Source organism: Trichomycterus rosablanca, chromosome 11 (genome assembly GCF_030014385.1).
Source record: "Trichomycterus rosablanca isolate fTriRos1 chromosome 11, fTriRos1.hap1, whole genome shotgun sequence".
Classification (NCBI taxonomy): domain Eukaryota; kingdom Metazoa; phylum Chordata; class Actinopteri; order Siluriformes; family Trichomycteridae; genus Trichomycterus; species Trichomycterus rosablanca.
The window spans coordinates 8,454,774-8,475,138 of record NC_085998.1 but is presented as its reverse complement, the minus strand read 5'-3'; the positions used below and the strand labels follow the sequence as shown (position 1 = coordinate 8,475,138).

The 20,365-nt window shown below is 43.0% G+C and overlaps 1 protein-coding gene across 1 annotated transcript in view; it reads left to right on the top strand.

The window, feature by feature from the left end:
• The window catches only part of abcc5 (ATP-binding cassette, sub-family C (CFTR/MRP), member 5), a 38,311-nt gene that overhangs the window by 2,094 nt on the left and 15,852 nt on the right, over positions 1–20,365 (top strand). Inside the window, exons 2-10 of the mRNA XM_063005115.1 lie at positions 222–396; positions 9,054–9,202; positions 10,614–10,769; positions 13,279–13,423; positions 17,462–17,695; positions 18,325–18,498; positions 18,586–18,733; positions 18,817–18,965; positions 19,051–19,158. Of these exons, the coding sequence (XP_062861185.1) occupies positions 277–396; positions 9,054–9,202; positions 10,614–10,769; positions 13,279–13,423; positions 17,462–17,695; positions 18,325–18,498; positions 18,586–18,733; positions 18,817–18,965; positions 19,051–19,158 (1,383 nt within the window). The 5' untranslated portion in view covers positions 222–276. The remainder of the gene's footprint in view (positions 1–221; positions 397–9,053; positions 9,203–10,613; positions 10,770–13,278; positions 13,424–17,461; positions 17,696–18,324; positions 18,499–18,585; positions 18,734–18,816; positions 18,966–19,050; positions 19,159–20,365) is intronic.

The window sequence follows — 20,365 nt, the reverse complement described above, 5'->3', positions numbered from 1 at the left end:
GTCTTGCACGGGTTGCACAGTGGTATATTATGCGAGTCCAATACCACCAGGATCCAGGGTTCTAATATCCAGCAGTGCCATCAGCCAGTCAGGCATCAACAAACAGTCATGATTGGCTCTGTCTGAGACAGTATGGCCGAGGCCCCGCGATGAATTGGCATTATGTTTCCAGGACCTGACTGATTCTCTGTTTCTTTGTTTTTCCTTTGGAACACCAATAGGTCTGTTTAATCGAGAAGGAGGCCATTTAAGCGCTCCTATGGTTTGCAAAAGAAGATGAAAGAACATGATTTGGGAAATGACAGCCTGGGATCGCGTCCTGCCTACACGGCCGTTCCTTCCAGAGATGTCTTACCCGCTAATGAAGTGGACCACTATCAGCTCAGCAGCGTCCAGGTCAGTCTTTAACCTTCTAGAGTGCTTTTAAAATGTCCCGTTGTACATATTTGGGTGATTGTCAGGGCATTGTTTTTGGAATAAGAAAGGATGCTGATGCAGTTGTTCAGTGGATGGCGTGTTTGAGAGTGTACAAAAAAGAGCAGATTTCTGTGTTTTGTGTTTGGAACAGCGTGTACCTTTGTCCTATTTTTGCCCCCTCTTTTTTTTTTTTTTTTTTTTTACCATCAGCAGTATGTCAGCATTTTAAGAGAGGGTCCTGTGTTGCCCCTTTTCTCTTTGTCTCTCGCAGATGGGCCCATCTCTCTCTCTCTCGCTCTCTCTCAAATCAGTTCAATAAGCTTTATTGGCATGACCATATTCAGTTACAGTATTGCCAAAGCAGTATTAAACAAGAAACACACGAGAAAAAAAAGAAGAACAATAAAAATAACATCTCTCTCTTTCTCACTCTGCTGTTCTGTATTCCACTGGGGCTTCTGGTCCAGTGCTGATTGGCTGCTCGCGTTCTTCTGTGCTCAGTTGTTTACATAATCTAGGCCCAGCCCCTCTCATACTAGCAGCCAATAGCACCCCCGAGTTCCACTGATGTACGCAGCAGTCCTGGCAACCGATAGGCTGATACCTCACCCCCCCGTTTCTGAGCGGGCAGTGCAACGTGAGTGCTGTTGCGAAACATGAGAGCAGGAGGGGCGAACGAGGAGGGATGCGGAACTGTACTGGGAGGGGAGGAGGGGGCATCCTGACACTGCAGAGAAAGCAGTGCAGAATGTGGTTTCATTCAAAAAAAGCCACAGATGTGAAAATGTGGAAATTTCCATCAGTTTATTTTCATCAACGCGTTCATATTCATATATAGATAGATAGATAGATAGATAGATAGATAGATAGATAGATAGATAGATACTTTATTAATCCCGAAGGAAATTGAGGCCTCAGTAGCAAGTTACATAAATCAAAGTCAAAAAGTAAGTAATAGTACAATATATTTGCTTTATGCTTTTTTTTTTTTTTTATTCACTTCCTGTCTGAGCTGTTCAGACTTTTTAACAGAGGCCCACATACATTTAGTACATTTACATGCAAGCAAACACCACCTTCTCCTAACACTTCAAAATATGTTGGACCAGCATGTGTGATTCAGTGAGTATCAGACTAGAATGCTACTGCCACTCAAACCACCAACCTCACTATCCAAACACACACACACACACACACACACACACACACACACACACCTACACCTCAGGTACTCAACTAGATTGAAGTCTGGTGAATGTGAAAGCCATAGCACACGATTTACATTGTTTTTGACTCTTCAGAACTTTTCAGCGACCACCCTTGCTTTGTGACGAGCATTTTTATCCGGAAAGATACCACTGTCATCAAAAAAGAAATGTTCCCTCAAGTGGCGCAGCGGTAAAATACGCTAGCACTCCAGAGCTGGGATTTCGAATACATCATATCGAATCTTAGCTCTGCCATCCGACTGGGCTTGGCGGCTACCCGAACAACGATTGGCTGTTGTTTACAGGGTGGGTAAGCCAGACCAGGATTCCTCATAATTGGTGCAATTACGACCTCTGCTGGCTGATTGATGGCGCCTGCGCAGAGTTGGGGAATAATGCTGATCAGGGTGTAGCTCTCCGTGCACAAGGCTGATCCGCATATGAACTCACCTCGAGCAGGTGAAAAGATGCAGTCGGAACTGCACACGTGTCGGAGGGGGCGTGTGTCAGTTGCAAAGCTCTTCAGTCAGCAGTGAAGGGTTGTATCGGTAGAGGTGAAGCGTAACGCAATCAGGGTAATTGGATACGACTAGATTAGGGAGAGATTTTATTTATGACCCTTTTATCCCAGGAAATAAGTGAACACAAACCATGGCAACAAAATACTGACCCAAAATACCGGAGCACATGGAAGAAACATGGACTCCCTCATGGACACCGGGAGAACATGCAAACTCCACACAGAAAGGGACTACCCACTGCGCCACTATGTCACCATCAAACTGTTTCTTTTATATACAGGTCCTTCTCAAAAAATTAGCATATTGTGATAAAGTTCATTATTTTCCATAATGTAATGATAAAAATTAAACTTTCATATATTTTAGATTCATTGCACACCAACTGAAATATTTCAGGTCTTTTATTGTTTTAATACTGATGATTTTGGCATACAGCTCATAAAAACCCAAAATTCCTATCTCAAAAAATTAGCATATTTCATCCGACCAATAAAAGAAAAGTGTTTTTAATACAAAAAAAGTCAACCTTCAAATAATTATGTTCAGTTATGCACTCAATACTTGGTCGGGAATCCTTTTGCAGAAATGACTGCTTCAATGCGGCGTGGCATGGAGGCAATCAGCCTGTGGCACTGCTGAGGTGTTATGGAGGCCCAGGATGCTTCGATAGCGGCCTTAAGCTCATCCAGAGTGTTGGGTCTTGTGTCTCTCAACTTTCTCTTCACAATATCCCACAGATTCTCTATGGGGTTCAGGTCAGGAAAGTTGGCAGGCCAATTGAGCACAGTAATACCATGGTCAGTAAACCATTCACCAGTGGTTTTGGCACTGTGAGCAGGTGCCAGGTCGTGCTGAAAAATGAAATCTTCATCTCCATAAAGCTTTTCAGCAGATGGAAGCATGAAGTGCTCCAAAATCTCCTGATAGCTAGCTGCATTGACCCTGCCCTTGATAAAACACAGTGGACCAACACCAGCAGCTGACATGGCACCCCAGACCATCACTGACTGTGGGTACTTGACACTGGACTTCAGGCATTTTGGCATTTCCTTCTCCCCAGTCTTCCTCCAGACTCTGGCACCTTGATTTCCGAAAACAGTACTTTGGACCACTGAGCAACAGTCCAGTGCTGCTTCTCTGTAGCCCAGGTCAGGCGCTTCTGCCGCTGTTTCTGGTTCAAAAGTGGCTTGACCTGGGGAATGCGGCACCTGTAGCCCATTTCCTGCACACGCCTGTGCACGGTGGCTCTGGAGGTTTCTACTCCAGACTCAGTCCACTGCTTCCGCAGGTCCCCCAAGGTCTGGAATCGGCCCTTCTCCACAATCTTCCTCAGGGTCCGGTCACCTCTTCTCGTTGTGCAGCGTTTTCTGCCACACTTTTTCCTTCCCACAGACTTCCCACTGAGGTGCCTTGATACAGCACTCTGGGAACAGCCTATTCGTTCAGAAATTTCTTTCTGTGTCTTACCCTCTTGCTTGAGGGTGTCAATGATGGCCTTCTGGACAGCAGTCAGGTCGGCAGTCTTACCCATGATTGCAGTTTTGAGTAATGAACCAGGCTGGGAGTTTTTAAAAGCCTCAGGAATCTTTTGCAGGTGTTTAGAGTTAATTCGTTGATTCAGATGATTAGGTTAATAGCTCGTTTAGAGAACCTTTTCATGATATGCTAATTTTTTGAGATAGGAATTTTGGGTTTTCATGAGCTGTATGCCAAAATCATCAGTATTAAAACAATAAAAGACCTGAAATATTTCAGTTGGTGTGCAATGAATCTAAAATATATGAAAGTTTAATTTTTATCATTACATTATGGAAAATAATGAACTTTATCACAATATGCTAATTTTTTGAGAAGGACCTGTAAGTGTTTTTATACACCAATTAGGAAAGATTGTGTCTGAAGCACAAGAACTAAGTACAGGGGGTGTCCACATACTGTTGGCATATACAGGGGTTGGACAAAATAACTGAAACACCTGTCATTTTAGTGTGGGAGGTTTCATGGCTAAATTGGACCAGTCTGGTGGCCAATCTTCATTAATTGCACATTGCACCAGTAAGAGCAGAGTGTGAAGGTTCAATTAGCAGGGTAAGAGCACAGTTTTGCTCAAAATATTGCAATGCACACAACATTATGGGTGACATACCAGAGTTCAAAAGAGGACAAATTGTTGGTGCACGTCTTGCTGGCGCATCTGTGACCAAGACAGCAAGTCTTTGTGATCTATCAAGAGCCACGGTATCCAGGGTAATGTCAGCATACCACCAAGAAGGACAAACCACATCCAACAGGATTAACTGTGGACGCAAGAGGAAGCTGTCTGAAAGGGATGTTCGGGTGCTAACCCGGATTGTATCCAAAAAACATAAAACCACGGCTGCCCAAATCACGGCAGAATTAAATGTGCACCTCGACTCTTCTGTTTCCACCAGAACTGTCCGTCGGGAGCTCCACAGGGTCAATATACACGGCCGGGCTGCTATAGCCAAACCTTTGGTCACTCGTGCCAATGCCAAACGTCGGTTTCAATGGTGCAAGGAGCGCAAATCTTGGGCTGTGGACAATGTGAAACATGTATTGTTCTCTGATGAGTCCACCTTTACTGTTTTCCCCACATCCGGGAGAGTTACGGTGTGGAGAAGCCCCAAAGAAGCGTACCACCCAGACTGTTGCATGCCCAGAGTGAAGCATGGGGGTGGATCAGTGATGGTTTGGGCTGCCATATCATGGCATTTTCTTGGCCCAATACTTGTGCTAGATGGGCGCGTCACTGCCAAGGACTACCGAACCATTCTGGAGGACCATGTGCATCCAATGGCGGTGCTGTGTATCAGGATGACAATGCACCAATACACACAGCAAGACTGGTGAAAGATTGGTTTGATGAACATGAAAGTGAAGTTGAACATCTCCCATGGCCTGCACAGTCACCAGATCTAAATATTATTGAGCCACTTTGGGGTGTTTTGGAGAAGCGAGTCAGGAAACGTTTTCCTCCACCAGCATCACGTAGTGACCTGGCCACTATCCTGCAAGAAGAATGGCTTAAAATCCCTCTGACCACTGTGCAGGACTTGTATATGTCATTTCCAAGACGAATTGACGCTGTATTGGCCGCAAAAGGAGGCCCTACACCATACTAATAAATTATTGTGGTCTAAAAGCAGGTGTTTCAGTTATTTTGTCCAACCCCTGTAGTTTAGGCATTGAATTTCAGTCATGGACAATTTAGTATCTCATATTCTCCTCACTTGTACGTCTTTGGACTGTGGGAGGAAACCGGAGCTCCCAGAGGAAACCCACGCAAACACTGGGAGAACATGCAAACTCCACACAGAAAGGACACGGATCGCTCCACCTGGAGATCGAACCCAGGACCTTCTTGCTGTGAGGCCACAGTACTTCCCACGGAGCCACCGTGCTGCCCCTGTGGAAGGTTTAAAGTCACAAGTTCGAATCTCAGCATAGCCATTGCTATGGCCAGGTCTCCACACAAACACACTTAGCCGTGTTTGAGGGAGGGAAGGTCAGATGGGGACTCTTCCTGCTGCTGCTGCGATATGCAATTTTCAGAACTGGCCCGGCCGCCTGTCTGAGAAAGCTAAGTGTGGCTCCTTGATTGTGATACGGCCCTGTGTGGGAACCCAACACTGGCAGTTGATTAGAAGTGGCTGCAGATTGGACAAGTGTCGGACGGCATGTGGTGATTCAGGTCTCCTCGATCAGATCAGTGGTGGTGCAGTTGATGAGTAGATTTGTAGATAAAGAGGGAACATACAGAAAAAATAACGCATTTTGTTGTTCTTTGTCCCTGGAGTTATTTTTTAATAATTTTTTTTAATGTAATTTGTTTATGCATTTTCTCCTTTTTTCTCCCAACTTTTTAGCGCGTCCAATTGCTCGATTGCGTCATGCTTCCTCTCCACTAATGCCGACCCCCGCTCTGATTTGAGGAGAACGTATCTAACCCATGCCCCCTCCGACACGTGGGCAGCAGCCGTATGCATTTTGTCACCCACACTAGGCGAATGCATATATGCGAATCAGCACTGTGTATGGAGAGACACACCCTGATCAACACACTTTCCCCGCCTCTGTGCTGGCACCATCAATCAGCCAGCAGAGGTCATGGTGCATTAGTTACGAGGAGTCCCTATTTGGCTTAATACCCCACGCCTATATGAACAACAGGCCAATAATTCTTCATGTGGCTGCTCAGCCCAGTCAGATGGCAGAGCTGAGATTCGATACGATGTATTCGAGATCCCAGCTCTGGTGCTCTAGCGTGTGTTTTTACCGCCGCGACACCTGAGCGGCATCCCTGGAGTTATTTGACGTTCTGGAAACCTGTGAAAGGTTGCACTGCACTTGAATCATCTCTCATGCACCAAAGCTGGGTTAAAAAAAAAAAAAAGCTTGTAAAAGCTTTACATCTTGTAAACCACAGTGGGATCAGATTGCCAGCATTTTTATTAATTAAGTACATTTTGTTTTGTGTTTTTTTTGATGCATCGTTTGTGTTTCCTGAGTCGCGGTGAAAATCATGGACAAAATGTGGGTCGTTTTGAAAGATTTGAAAGACCCTGCACCAGAGAAAACCTCTGTACAGGAACAAATCTAAGGGACTCATTCAGCATCTTGTAACTTCCAGAGTCTGCAGTGGCATGTCGGTGGTTACAGTTCTCCATCCAGACTTGATGCAACATCAGCTCTAGAATGAGGATGTGAGCTCAGTGTGTTTGCTGCACTGTAGCATTTTTCTGCTTGTTCATGGAGTTTTAAGCGTCTGCGTGCAAATGATTTAGCTCACGTGTACTCGTTTAACTCTTAATTCTTCATGCCTCAATCCACAGATTTTCTGGGTGATCTCGTCTGATCTGTCCTAAATTAGCTGTGAGCTGCTAGCAGCCTGTCCTTACTTTAATCTGCCCAAGCCACTTTAAGGAACATGGTGTTCCCTTCTGTGTGTGGCTTTTTTTTTAAATCTCTGTAGGCTTTTAAAAGCCAGCACCACCCTTTCCTAACACACGCACACACACACACACACACACACACACACACACACACACACACACTCTCTCTTTGTCCTCTGTCTGGAGTCTTAGTCATGCTGATAGCAGTGTGATAGATGCCGTGTGAGGTTTTATTTGTTGGCTATGAGGAACATACGCTCTGGTGTTATGCTGTTCCATTAGAAAAAAGACACGTGTGTGTGTGCTATAAGTACAGCAGACTTTCCAAATGCAAAAATTCAACCTGCTGTTTACAGAAATCGTGCAACAGCTGATGTTCAGTCCATCGCAGGGCTTCAGCAATCCCCCCTCTCTGAGACATAGTTAGGCATGTCTGTGTAGATGCTCGCTGGCTAATAGCAGCGCTAAGATTCGAACCTGGATCTCAGCAGTGGTGGGCTAGCATAATAGAAGTGTATGTAAAAAAAAAATTAATAATTAGACTTTTGTAAGATTAAAAAAGTGGAGATTTAACACACTGCCTGTCCTTCAGTACTTTACATATGTACCTTACATATGAAATGTGCTTGACCAAATCATGTTGTTTATCACACCACTGTTGATTTATTTAGTTATATAGTTTATATATATATATATGTATGTATGTATGTATGTGTATATATATGTATATATATGTATATATATATACTGATGAGGCATAACATTATGACCACTTTATTAATATTGTGTTGGTCCCCCTTTTGCTGCAAAACAGCCCTGCAACTGTGATGCACTGTGTAGTCTGGCACCTTTCTATCAGAACCAGCATTAACTTCTTCAGCAATTTGAGCTACAGTAGCTCGTCTGATGGATCGGACCACTCGGCCCAGCCTTCGCTCCCCACGTGCATCACTGAGCCTTGGCCGCCCATGACCCTGTCGCCGGTTTACTACTGTTCCTTCCTTTTTGATAGATACTGACCACTGCAGACCGGGAACACCCCACAAGAGCTGCAGTTTTGAAGATGCTCTTACCCAGTCGTCTAGCCATCACAATTTGACCCTCGTCAAACTCGCTCAAATCCTCACGCTCGCCCATTTTTCCTGCTTCTAACACATCGACTTTGAGGATAAAATGTTGACCTGCTGTCTAATATATCCCCCCCACTAACAGGTGCCGTGATGAAGAGATAATCAGTGTTATTCACTTCACCTGTCAGTGGTCATAATGTTATGCCTAGTTGATGTATAGTTCGTTAGTTAGTTATATAGGGAATTATAATCCATGAATAGGGAACAATGAATGTTTTAAGATTTAAACAATAATTGTCTAAAATGCAAACCCGTTCTCACTGTTTTCCATCTCACTAGTCGCCATGTCGTATTTTTCCCATAAGGCCATGGTTCTAATTTAAATTAATTAAATTAAATAAACAATGTCTCATTGGACTTTGAAACAGCAGCAAGTGGTAAAAAACGAGCGCTAAAGCGGTTAGTCTAGTAAAGCAGCGCTCGATGTAAGCAGCACCTCCCGACTTTACCTGAATGCAGCATAAGGTTTGTAGCTTTGCTCTCAATTCAAACCGAGCATCATAAAACACTGGATTCTGCTGTAAATATCATAAATATGACAACATGGCATTATAAAAACAAACAAACAAATCAAGCTTCAGCTGATGATGTTTCAGGTTAGCCGGTTAATCATTTTGATGATCTGTGTCCACATTTCTTCTTTTACCACATAAGCTGTTTCCTTACATGGTGTTAGTCATGTGCATTTCTCTCAGGTTCCATCTGATGACACATTATTTACTAACAAAAGATCTCTTTTCACTTCCTGTTTTCAGTTGTGCTTTGTTAACGTCTTCTTGAATAATTGATGTCATTTCTAAAGCAGAAGTAAAAAAATGTAAATAGCTGACTCATGGCTCAGATTTGTGCGTGTGTTGGAAACAGGATGGTCTGGAGACAGCAGGCCGGGCTGAAGGCGGCTTTTCGCTGGACGGAGGCAACGGCACTCACGCTAAAGAGCTGGAGGAGGAAGGGAGCCGGAGCAAGTACCACCACAGTGTCGGGGTCCTTAAACCATTTCGCTCCACCAGCAAGTAAGCAGATTTGGGAATGTAGCTTCACACCACCAGTTAAATTGTAGCACAGTATCCAGAATAACCCCTCCCCATGCAGTCTGTTGCTTTGTGCACCATGTTTCATCAAATCCAACAGGGTATTTTGCAATATTACTCAAACTTACTGCATTTTTATGGACTAGAGGTCACATTTCTGCTCTTTTCGGGTGGATACAATCTAAATTCATTAGCAAACCCACTATGCACTCTCTAATTTGTGTATCATAACAGACACAGTTGTCCGAGTCTAAGAAAGCAAAGTCTGGATGGGGAATCACCTTCATGCCACTGCTACACTGTACACACAGCAACACAAGGAGAGTAGCTGGTTCTTTAGTAAACCCTCTGTTGGAATCTTTAGACGTCTCAGAGGAGCCTGTGAGCCTCCAGGCAGCTGAGGGTGACGTGCAACTGGCAGCGGTTGCCAAAGTGCACAGTGAAATTAAGTACTGAATTGAGATACTTCCCAAGACCCTCACGGATGCCTGAAATCACAAGTGATACCAAACCCTGTCAAACATTTTTCATTTTCATCTTTTACCACAACCTTATTTTGGCTGAAGCTGTTGTGGATCTGGTTTCTCCGGAATCACTAAGCACAAAACAGTGCCCACTCACTGTCCACTCTATTAGACACTCCTACCTAGTTGGTCCACCTTGTAGATGTAAAGTCAGAGTCGATCGTTCATCTATTGCTGCTGTTTGAGTCGGTCATCTTCTAGACCTTCATCAGTGGTCACAGGACGCTGCCCACGGGGCGCTGTTGGCTGAATATTTTTGGTTGGTGGACTATGCTCAGTCCAGCAGTGACAGTGAGGTGTTTAACAACTCCATCAGCACTGCTGTGTCTGATCCACTCATACAAGCACAACACACACTAACACACCACCACCATGTCATTGTCACTGCAGTGCTGATAATGATCCACCACCTAAATAATACCTGCTCTGTGGTGGTCCTGACCATTGAAGAACAGCATGAAAGGGGGCTAAAAAAGTATGTAGAGAAACAGATGGACTCCACTCAGTAATTGTAGAACTACAAAGTGCTTCTATATGGTAAGTGGAGCTGATAAAATGGACAGTGAGTGTAGAAACAAGGAGGTGGTTTTAATGTTATGGCTGTTCGGTGTACATGTGTATCTATAATCAAATATACTTTATATATTGGCTAAATAGAGGAAAGAATTATTTCATGGATAGTAGCTTCGTTCTTGCTGTACACTTTTAGCAACCAAAGAAAAAATTTTTTTATAACGGAAGCTCATCGCTGCTTCTCTTTGGTTTTGCCAAATTGCCAGCATCAGTGCCTATAAAATGAAAATAAAAGTAATTTGAACACTACAGCACAGTTAAAACGTCCACCTTTTCCCTTTCTGTGTCCGTCTCAGACATGAGCACCCAGTGGACAACGCCGGCCTCCTTTCCTTCATGACATTCAGCTGGATGACTCCACTGGCCAGGACTGCTCATAAGAATGGCCAGCTCATGCTGGAGGACGTGTGGCCTGTATCGCAGTGGGAGAGCTGTGAGACCAACCGCAAACGGTTAGTATTGCATTAAACTGCTCGTTAAGGTTTTATAAGTGAAGATTTTTTTTCAAATGTCTTCTAAATGGAATTGAATAGCGTTTACAACAATATACTCTTACCCACTGTTGCATTTTGCTGTTTTCTATATAGTTTCTGTGGTTGAATCTAGGGGTGGGTTTATAAAATCGATTTTTCGATTCGAATCGATCTTTATTTGAATGATCCGATATCGATTCATATAAACGCGAGATAGATCTTTTAAATGAGCCCCTTTTTACGGTGTACACGGAAATCTGTTACCCCCTTTAATCTCGCGTGACCAGCCGCTGTTTTTTCGTGCAACGAGATCTGACCTGCACATTAGTTCAGCATGACAGAAGCTCCAGTAATGCCTGGTTCACACTACATGATTTCTGCCCTGATTTTCGGTGACTGGTCTGCGCTAGATTTGCCGGCTCGAGAGCAACTCCGCTCTTAATCAATGTGAAACAGCGAGGGGAAACACACGGGAGAGGTTGTAAACAAGTGGAGCAGGGGCGTAATATAGTTATCGTTCTCTACAAAACAAAATATTTATTAACCTCCAACTTCAGAACAAGCCCTGTTGGTCGTGTTGCCAAATCCACTCAGATTCCTTTATTTTTTTCTCTTTGATATTACGCTGCTCATCAGCGCACAAACTTTGATCGCTCGCTACTTGTTGGAGTGTATTTTAGGACGTGGTTTCATTAAACCCCTCGTCACTTCTCACGTGTGTTTTTGTGACAAAACGTAGTTTGGGAGACCAGACAGACTCATCTGAGATTCCTCCTGGTGATAGATGGTGTAGATGTGAAACCCCCCCATCACCCATCAGTCGTGCAGTGTGAACTGTACAGCGACCCGGCAAATCAGAAAGTTGTGTAGTGTGAACTTGGCATAAGCTGTGCAACAGCCAGGTGTATGTTTACATTACACATACACTGTTGTAGCGTGTCGGACATATAAAATAATAATAACAAAAAAATTAATGTTACTGTTTTTTGTTGTGGATTACTTATTTATGTAAAAACAAATATTTTTAATAATGAGTGTTCTTTGTACAATTATCACATTCGTTCTCTGTACATCTGTACATATTTAAACAAAACCTGTTAATGTAACTCAAATATGCCTAAATGTGTTGAATCGAAATTGAATCGAAAATCGAATCGAAGATCGAAGATGGAATCGAATCGGGACCTTGTGAATCGGAATCGAATCGATCCAGGAAATTAGTGGCAATACCCAGCCCTAGTTGAATCTCAAATGGACTTTTGTTTAGCACTTGGTACACCGCATATTTCTCTGTTAGTCCATGTATAGAAAATCGAAAGCAATTTCAAAAGAAAACTAGACCACAAGCGCTGGGGCGGCACAGTGGTCTAATGCGCTAGACCACCACTGATAAAATCTGTCTGTGTTTTAGAAATCACTCGGGCTCCTTAATGCTGCTGCATGGTAGATAAGCAGTAAGAGTCCTGGACCTAAGTACTAATCCGAAAGTTGTTGGTTCAAGCCCCACATCTGCCAAGTTGCCACTGTTTGGCCCTTTTCTTTTTTTCATATATTTTGTTTATGCATTTTCTCCCCTTTTTCTCCCAACTTTTTAGCGCGTCCAATTGCCCGATTGCATCATGCTTCCTCTCCACTAATGCCTCCTGATTGGAGGAGAACAAAGCTAACCCACGCCCCCTCCGACACGTGGGCAGTAGCCGTATGCATTCTGTCACCCACACTAGGCGAGTGCATATATGTGAATCAGCTCTACGGAGAGACACACCCTGATCAACACACTCTTTCCCCGCCTCTGTGCAGGCGCCATCAGTCAGCCAGCAGAGGTCGTAGTGCATCACTTACGAGGAGTCCCTATCCGGCTTCTTCCCCTATATGAACAACAGGTCAATCATTGTTCATGTGGCCGCTCAGCCCAGCCGGATGGCAGAGCTGAATTTTGATACGATGTATTCGAGTTCCCAGTTCTGGTGCGCTAGTGTGTGTTTTTACCGCCGCCCCACCTGAGCGGCTTTGGCCCTTTATTCTTCATTGCCTGGATTGGAGAAAAGCATCTACTGAGTCGGGTCTGTTAAATATGTTCTATGTTACATGTCATACATGTGTAATTGTCTGTACTATTATGTGTATTGTTTGTACTACTATGTGGACTGTTGTGTGTCATTGAGTGTATCACCAAAGCAAATTCCTTGTATGTGTAACATACCTGGCGAAATAAAGTGATTCTGATTCTGAGGGCTGTATATGTCAAAATGATGCAAATGCGATGTCTGTTGGCTGGTTGAGGTGTCTGCATGTCTGTTGGTTTTGGCGTTTTACATGGTACGTCTACCAAATGGAAAATATGTAATATTTAGGCACCAAAAACTGTCGTCTCTGCTAACTAGATGAACACTGGTAAAACATGGAAGATTCAAAGTATTTGTTTTATTTGTACAAATGCATTTAAGAAAAAGTAATAAGCATCCACATTTTGTGTGTGTGCGTATAGGCTGGTCAGGCTCTGGGAGAAGGAGCTGAGTGAACAAGGGGACAATGCCTCCCTCCACCGCGTGGTTTGGCGCTTCTGTCGTACCCGTCTGCTGCTGTCCATCCTGTGCCTCATGGTGACCCAGCTCGCCGGCTTCAGCGGCCCAGTAAGTAACACCATCTCATCTTCCATCTCTCCTTTCCTCTCTCTTCCTTCTTCCATCTATCCCTCTCTCTTTCTGTATATCATTATCTCTGAGACTGAGCAAAACCTGCCCCTTCAGGTCAAACACACAGGTGAGTGTTTTTGTGGGGCGATGAAGGTCTATATGATTTTGATCAGATGGTACCAATTTTCAAAAGTTTGTTTGCCAATGTGGGTGCCAGTTTATTCTTGATTATTAGTGTGATTATTATGTAGTGCTGCTTACTTAGTGCCATGCCTTAACAGTGCCATGTTTAACCTGTTAGATTGTGTGATAAACTATTGAATGAGCCAGAAATTTGATTTGCAGTTGTGATTTTGTTTTGTTTTTGTTCTTGTTGGATTGAAATCTGCCAAAACCAAATGTTTGATAAAGCTTCTAAAAGATTTTCTTATTAGGGTTAAAAAAAAATCACATTTCTAGTTATAGGATATCTTTTTATATTTTGCCCCAGATATGGTTCATGTTGTCACTTTATGGACAGCTCTATTTTATTTTACTTCTGGGTTCTTCACAGCACTTGTTGAGGTATCTATTGTACACTTAGTGCTAAAAACAGCAAACTTAAGTGGTGCTGGATATAAATGTCATTTACACTCATTAGTACTTCTCTGTCTATAGCCTGATTGATCGACGGATGAGTAGCCAAATAGTGGAACAAACGGCAGATGAACGGACAGATGGATTGACAAAATAATGGATGTTTGTGTACACTGTAACCAAGTAACCCTTGCATACAGCCACACCACCCTGAGAACGTCCAATCTTGGTAGCCAAGCAGGGTCGGGCTTGGTCAGTGCTTGGATGTGAGACCTCTCAGGAATACCATAAGCTTAGGCTATTAATCAAAAGATTGTGTGTTCGAATCACAGCCACAGTCGAGCAAGGCTCTTAACCCACTTTGCTCCAGGATGCTGTACAAAGGCTAATCATTTGCTTTGACCCTGGCTTTCAAACAAGCTGGGTTATGCGTAAAAAGCAATTTATTGTACTGTATATGACAAACGAAGGCATTCCGACAAAGTCAGGTTATTACTACCTGTGTGTAAGTGAAGCGAGTGACAGACAGACAGGCAGATGGATGAATGGACAGATACATTTATGGATCATCTGATAGATAGACCAGCAGTCCACCAATAGACCCAGTTTGTCTATCCACCCATCTGAGAGATTAGAAGGTTAAAACAATGACTTGGTAGACATCGATATTCAGACAGCCAGAGGAATATGATTACTATTAGGGAGTTGGAATTGACTAGATTAGGAGATAAAAGAAAAATAATTTAATATTTCACATCACCAGTCCCTGGTCCAGTAGCCCCGGTAGCTGGATTTCACCAGAGAAACCAGTGACATGATAATTGTCCTGTAAAAATACAGTCCCAGTAAATCTTGAAACAACTGGCCGTGTGTTTTGAAGCTCCCAGAAGTAAAACAATCCAATTCTCCTTTAAAAACTGATTTTTATCTGACAGTTCTTCATTCCTCACTATTATCTGTATATTTTTTTCATCATCAACCACTACTGCTTACTATCAGAAATTTGGAATGGGTGACACTAGTGTCAGTGTAAGATGCTTTAGGGGGAAGGTTAGGCTAACTGGCTTTACAAGGAGAGCTTCTGTCACTGTCCCTCCATGGGTGACGCAGCAAGTCTCTACCTCACTCACCCTTTGGAGGACATCAGTTTATACAGCTTGTAGTTGTCCACACCCATAGTCTGCATTACATCTAATTACTTTAGATGACTAGGTCAGATTATTCTTCATAGAATGAAATCTCTGAAAGTAAGAACCCATCCTTGCTTTTTTGTTCAGAATCAGTGGTCATTTTTGGGTCGGGTCAGGGTTTGCTCGGGGTCAGAGGGGCTGTGGCCCCATGTGAGAGACATGTGACAGAGGCTATTCTTTAGATTCCACAGGGTATCCGTTATACCAGCCGGACTGAAAACTGGCCGACAGAGCACGCGATGACGCACGCGAGGTAAGGGCATGTTTCTTTATGCAGGGCTGGATCCAGAGTTTATGCTTTTAATTTTTTCCTTTTTTTTTTTTTTTTGTTAATTCCCCTTTTATCTTTTACACCTCTTCCCCCGTCTTTCTGTTTCTCTGATTATCTTTAGTTTTTCTTTAATGTTTCTACTTCAGAAAAAAATCTCTCTAATGCAATATAGTTTTCTATTTGATCCAGCAAAATGTACTGACTGCTTTTCAAACTGTCCTGACCGAACCGGACGTTGTGTCCATGTATTAGCTGTATTGTGGCATGTATTGCTAGATATGAATGAACTGCTGATTAATCAGCTATGGAGGGGGGTATTTAAAAGCAAGACCTTGGGAAGCCAATAACACTGGACTTTTCTTCTTGTATGGACTGAAACTTTGATGTTGGAGAGCTTCTCAGGGGCATTTTTGAAACTCATTTCAGTTTTTCTTTGCAAGTCAAAGGATTCATTCACCATGTTGTGTATGGACGCCTTAGTGACCACGCTGGTCTTTATACCTTACATGATAAAGGACTCATTTCTCGAAAATATGAGCTGATGATTTGACCTGAATGTGGTTTTTGAAGTTGCAATGCATATTGTATTATTGTTTTTGTTTATATATATATATATATATATTTTGTTTATTTTTTATTTGTTTTTCTTACATGAATGTGCAATGGCTGAACTTCCACTTTCATTTTGAATGTCTAATTTTGGTTTTAAATAAAATGTTGCTGTGTGTTGAACCACAAGGGAATGGTTGCACATGTTCCCAGTTTGTGTGACGATATCTTCTGAATGCGCTGACGAATGTTTGACTCGGTGAATGATACCACTGTGTGGTGTGTGTGTGTGTTGCAGTGGTTCCCAAAAGGATTGATGTTCATCGACATGTGCTGTGGAATCTGCTTTTAATGAAAATAGTTTTTTAATAGATGTTACTATAAAATCCAATATAAATAATTCTTATTCATTAAGAAAATAGACCTCACAGCAGAAAGCACATCATTTATGTCCCACGTCTGCGTGTGTGTTTGCAGAGACGTTTGCAAATGCAGCATTATTCAGGTAAGTAGCAAAAAAACTGTAAATAAGCAACCAGAATGTATTGAGACATCGAGTAATATAAAAATTTTATTAGGTGAATGATAATGAAAATATCCAATTACAATTTAATACAGATTATCGATCTTCTCCGAATACTACTAATAATAACAATAATAGTATCAGTAAGTTTTGTTGATTAATGGTGATTATTAATGATTATAATAATTATTATGGATAGTTATAGATATGCCTAATATACAGGTTCTATAAACAGGTAAATTATTTACATCCGTGCCGTGACTAAAAACTTTGGGAATCACTGGTGTAAGGTTAAAGTGTGCGTTTTTAAATAGCGAGTGTGTGTGTGAGTGTGTGGCTGTTTATTTTACAGTGTATCTTTTGCTTATATGCTCTCTGCTCCTAATGCTATTGATTTTCAGGTGTTAAATCAAAAGTGCGCCTGCGTCCCGTATCCCAGCCTGATCTGACTAGGTAAAAAGCCTTTAAATCCGCAAAAAAAAGGGATGTCTGTCTGTGATACCATGTTAGCACTGCATTGTCTTATGTCCCCAAACCCTGGCACTATCGGTGCTGTTTCATTGTCTCTCTTGTTCTTTCTAAAGGGTAGAGAAAAGGGCCAACTAAGGTAAAAAGATTAATAATCCAACTGGCTGCATTTCTTCTCAGTAGAAGTTGCTATTCCCTCACTGACTTCTTTTAACGATTAGAGCACGTCCATTTCTAAATCATGCAGTGATTAATGCACTTTGATTTGATCTGTAGTAAACTTTTGATTCGATCTCTAGTGCACTTGTATATGTTAATTAGATACAATAAGGAGTAAGAAGTAAGAATGAGGTGGGACTGTTGATGTTTGTAGGTATGTGTAGAGGTGTATGTGTGTTGCCTAAAGTCACGCCTGCTGTGTCCTGTCACCCCCTTGCTCGTCCTCCCTCTCTCTGTAGGCGTTTGTGGTCAGGCGCTTGTTGGAGTACACTCAGAAGAGTGAACCCGATCTGCCCTACGGCCTGCTGCTGGTGCTCGGCCTGCTGAGCACCGAGATGCTGCGCTCCTGGTCTCTCGCCCTCACCTGGGCGCTCAACTACCGCACGGGCACGCGCCTTCGCGGTGCCATCCTCACCATGGCCTTCCAAAAGATCCTGCGCCTACGCAGCCTGCGTGAAAAGTCCATCGGAGAGGTAAGGCAGAGGCCATCGCCTTCGTTTTACTCAAAATGCTCAAATGATGTTTTCAAAATTGCTTGTATGTATCGATAAATAAGAGATTTCTTGTTGTAGATTTTTATTCTATTCTCACGCACTCACTTATCCAATTAGGGGGGCGGGGGGCGGGGGGCGGGGGGCGGGGGGGGGGGGGGGGGGGGGTTGGGGGTAGCCTAATAAACAGAGAAATAACATTCTTTTTGGCTGCAGTGCATTTCACATGTCCAGGCCCATCTACAGTCCAAATTTCAAAATGCTAAGTTAATGCTAAATGTGTAAACCTGCAAAATCTGCAGGGGGTTGAATACTACTTGGAGGCACTGTACATACACACACCCATTTACCTGTAGGGTTCAATTCAGTGTCTCCAATTAATTTTTTGGACTGTGGGAGGAAACCCACGCAGACACGGGGAGAACATGCAAACTCCACACAGAAAGGACCCGGACCGCCCCATCTGGGGATCAAACCCAGGACCTTCTTGCTGTGAGGCGACAGTGCTACTCACTGAGCCACCGTGTTTATTCTATTTTCAACACTAATACATTTAAAGGTAAGGGGGAGCTGAATATCTTCCATTACAACTGTAACTTTTTTCTTTGTAGCTGATGAACATGTGTTCCAATGACGGCCAGCGAATGTTCGAAGCTGCAGCGATGGGCAGCTTGTTGGCAGGAGGCCCATTGGTAGCCATCTTGGGCATGGCATACAACCTCTCTGTGCTTGGACCAACGTCTCTTCTAGGCTCTGCTGTGTTCATCCTCTTCTACCCCACCATGGTAACCTGGTCTACATACAATCACTGCCTGATCATGTTTCTGGTCTTTAGAGTCATCACAGCTCTTGTGTTCCATCTGTTTTTGTAGATGTTCAGCTCCAGACTGACCGCATACTTCAGGAGGAAAGGCGTTGCTGTTACTGACCAGCGTGTTCAGAAGATGAACGAGATCCTGAACTACATTAAATTTGTTAAAATGTTTGCCTGGGTGAAGGCTTTTTCCCAAGTCTTACGGAGTAAGAGCATTTCTCAGACCTTTTAACCTGTGTCTGGAATTACCAGAAATGCCGGTTCTAACTCCCTGGTCGTGATCTTACAGGAATAAGAGAAGAAGAGCGGCAGATCCTGGAGAAAACTGGATATTTTCAGAGCATAACAGTCGGAGTGGCTCCGATCGTTGTGGTAATAGCTAGTGTGGCGACATTCACCATTCACATGCTGCTGGGTTATGATCTCACTGCTGCTCAGGTGAGGTCTTTATCTTCTTTTCTTCACATACTGAGCGTGTTATATAATTCTGATACAGTAACAGTGGAAATTAATCTTTCTACAGGCGTTTACTGTAGTGACAGTCTTCAATGCTATGACCTTTGCCCTGAAGGTCACTCCCTTCTCAGTTAAGTCACTTTCTGAAGCATCGGTAGCGATGGAGAGGTTCAAGGTGAGTGTGGCTTTTTTCTCTCTCTTTAAATATGTCAAATGTTAGCAGTTTAACTATTTCTTAAATTTTCCATCTAAGTAACAGCAATAATCAATCATGCTGATCAGAATTGGTATTAATAAGTATTTAAAAATAAATAATCACCGAGACATTTTTCCCTGTTGCCTTTTGTACCCATATTAAGGGACCGATAGTCCTGCTTCAATACGTTTAAAGGGATCTTAAGTAAATTAATTCACCATAGCATTTAGAAGTTCAGTGATTTCGCATGCCATCCGTGGCCAGGAGACAGCATCTGATTAGACCTGCTTTCTACATAGATTTTGATTAATAATTAGTGATTGATTAACTTGGGCAGAAACTGTGGTTTTGGGCAGAAACTGTGGTCCTGTTGGTTACCTTAATATTTTGGCTGGGGAGTTTGGTTCAGTTGGTTTTAGTAGCATTTTGGGCATCAACTGCTGTTCTAATGTTCTAACCTATTTTGGGTATGAACTGTGGTCCGACTGGTACCCTGAGATTTTGGCCAGGAACTTAATTACCTTGAGATTTGGGCAGTAATGGCAGTTTGAATGGGTACTGTAGGATGTTGGGCAGGAACTGTGGTCCGATTGGTCACCTTGAGATTTTGGGCAGGAACTGTGGTCCGATGGGTTACCTTAAGATTTTGGGCAGATTGGTTACCTTGAGATTTTGGGCAGGAACTGTGGTCTGATTGGTTACGCTGACATTTTGGGCAGGAACTGTGGTCTGATGGGTTACCTTGATTTTAGGCAGATTGGTTACCTTGAGATTTTGGGCAGGAACTGTGGTCTGATTGGTTACGCTGACATTTTGGGCAGGAACTGTGGTCTGATGGGTTACCTTGATTTTAGGCAGATTGGTTACCTTGAGATTTTGGGCAGGAACTGTGGTCCGATTGGTTACCTTGACATTTTGGGCAGAAACTGTTGTCCGATTGGTTACCTTGAGATTTTGGGCAGAAACTGTTGTCCGATTGGTTACCTTGAGATTTTGGGCAGGAACTGTGGTCCGATTGGTTACCTTGAGATTTTGGGCAGGAACTGTGGTCCGATTGGTTACCTTGAGATTTTGGGCAGGAACTGTGGTCCGATTGGTTACCTTGAGATTTTGGGCAGGAACTGTGGTCTGATTGGTTACCTTGAGATTTTGGGCAGATTGGTTACCTTGAGATTTTGGGCAGGAA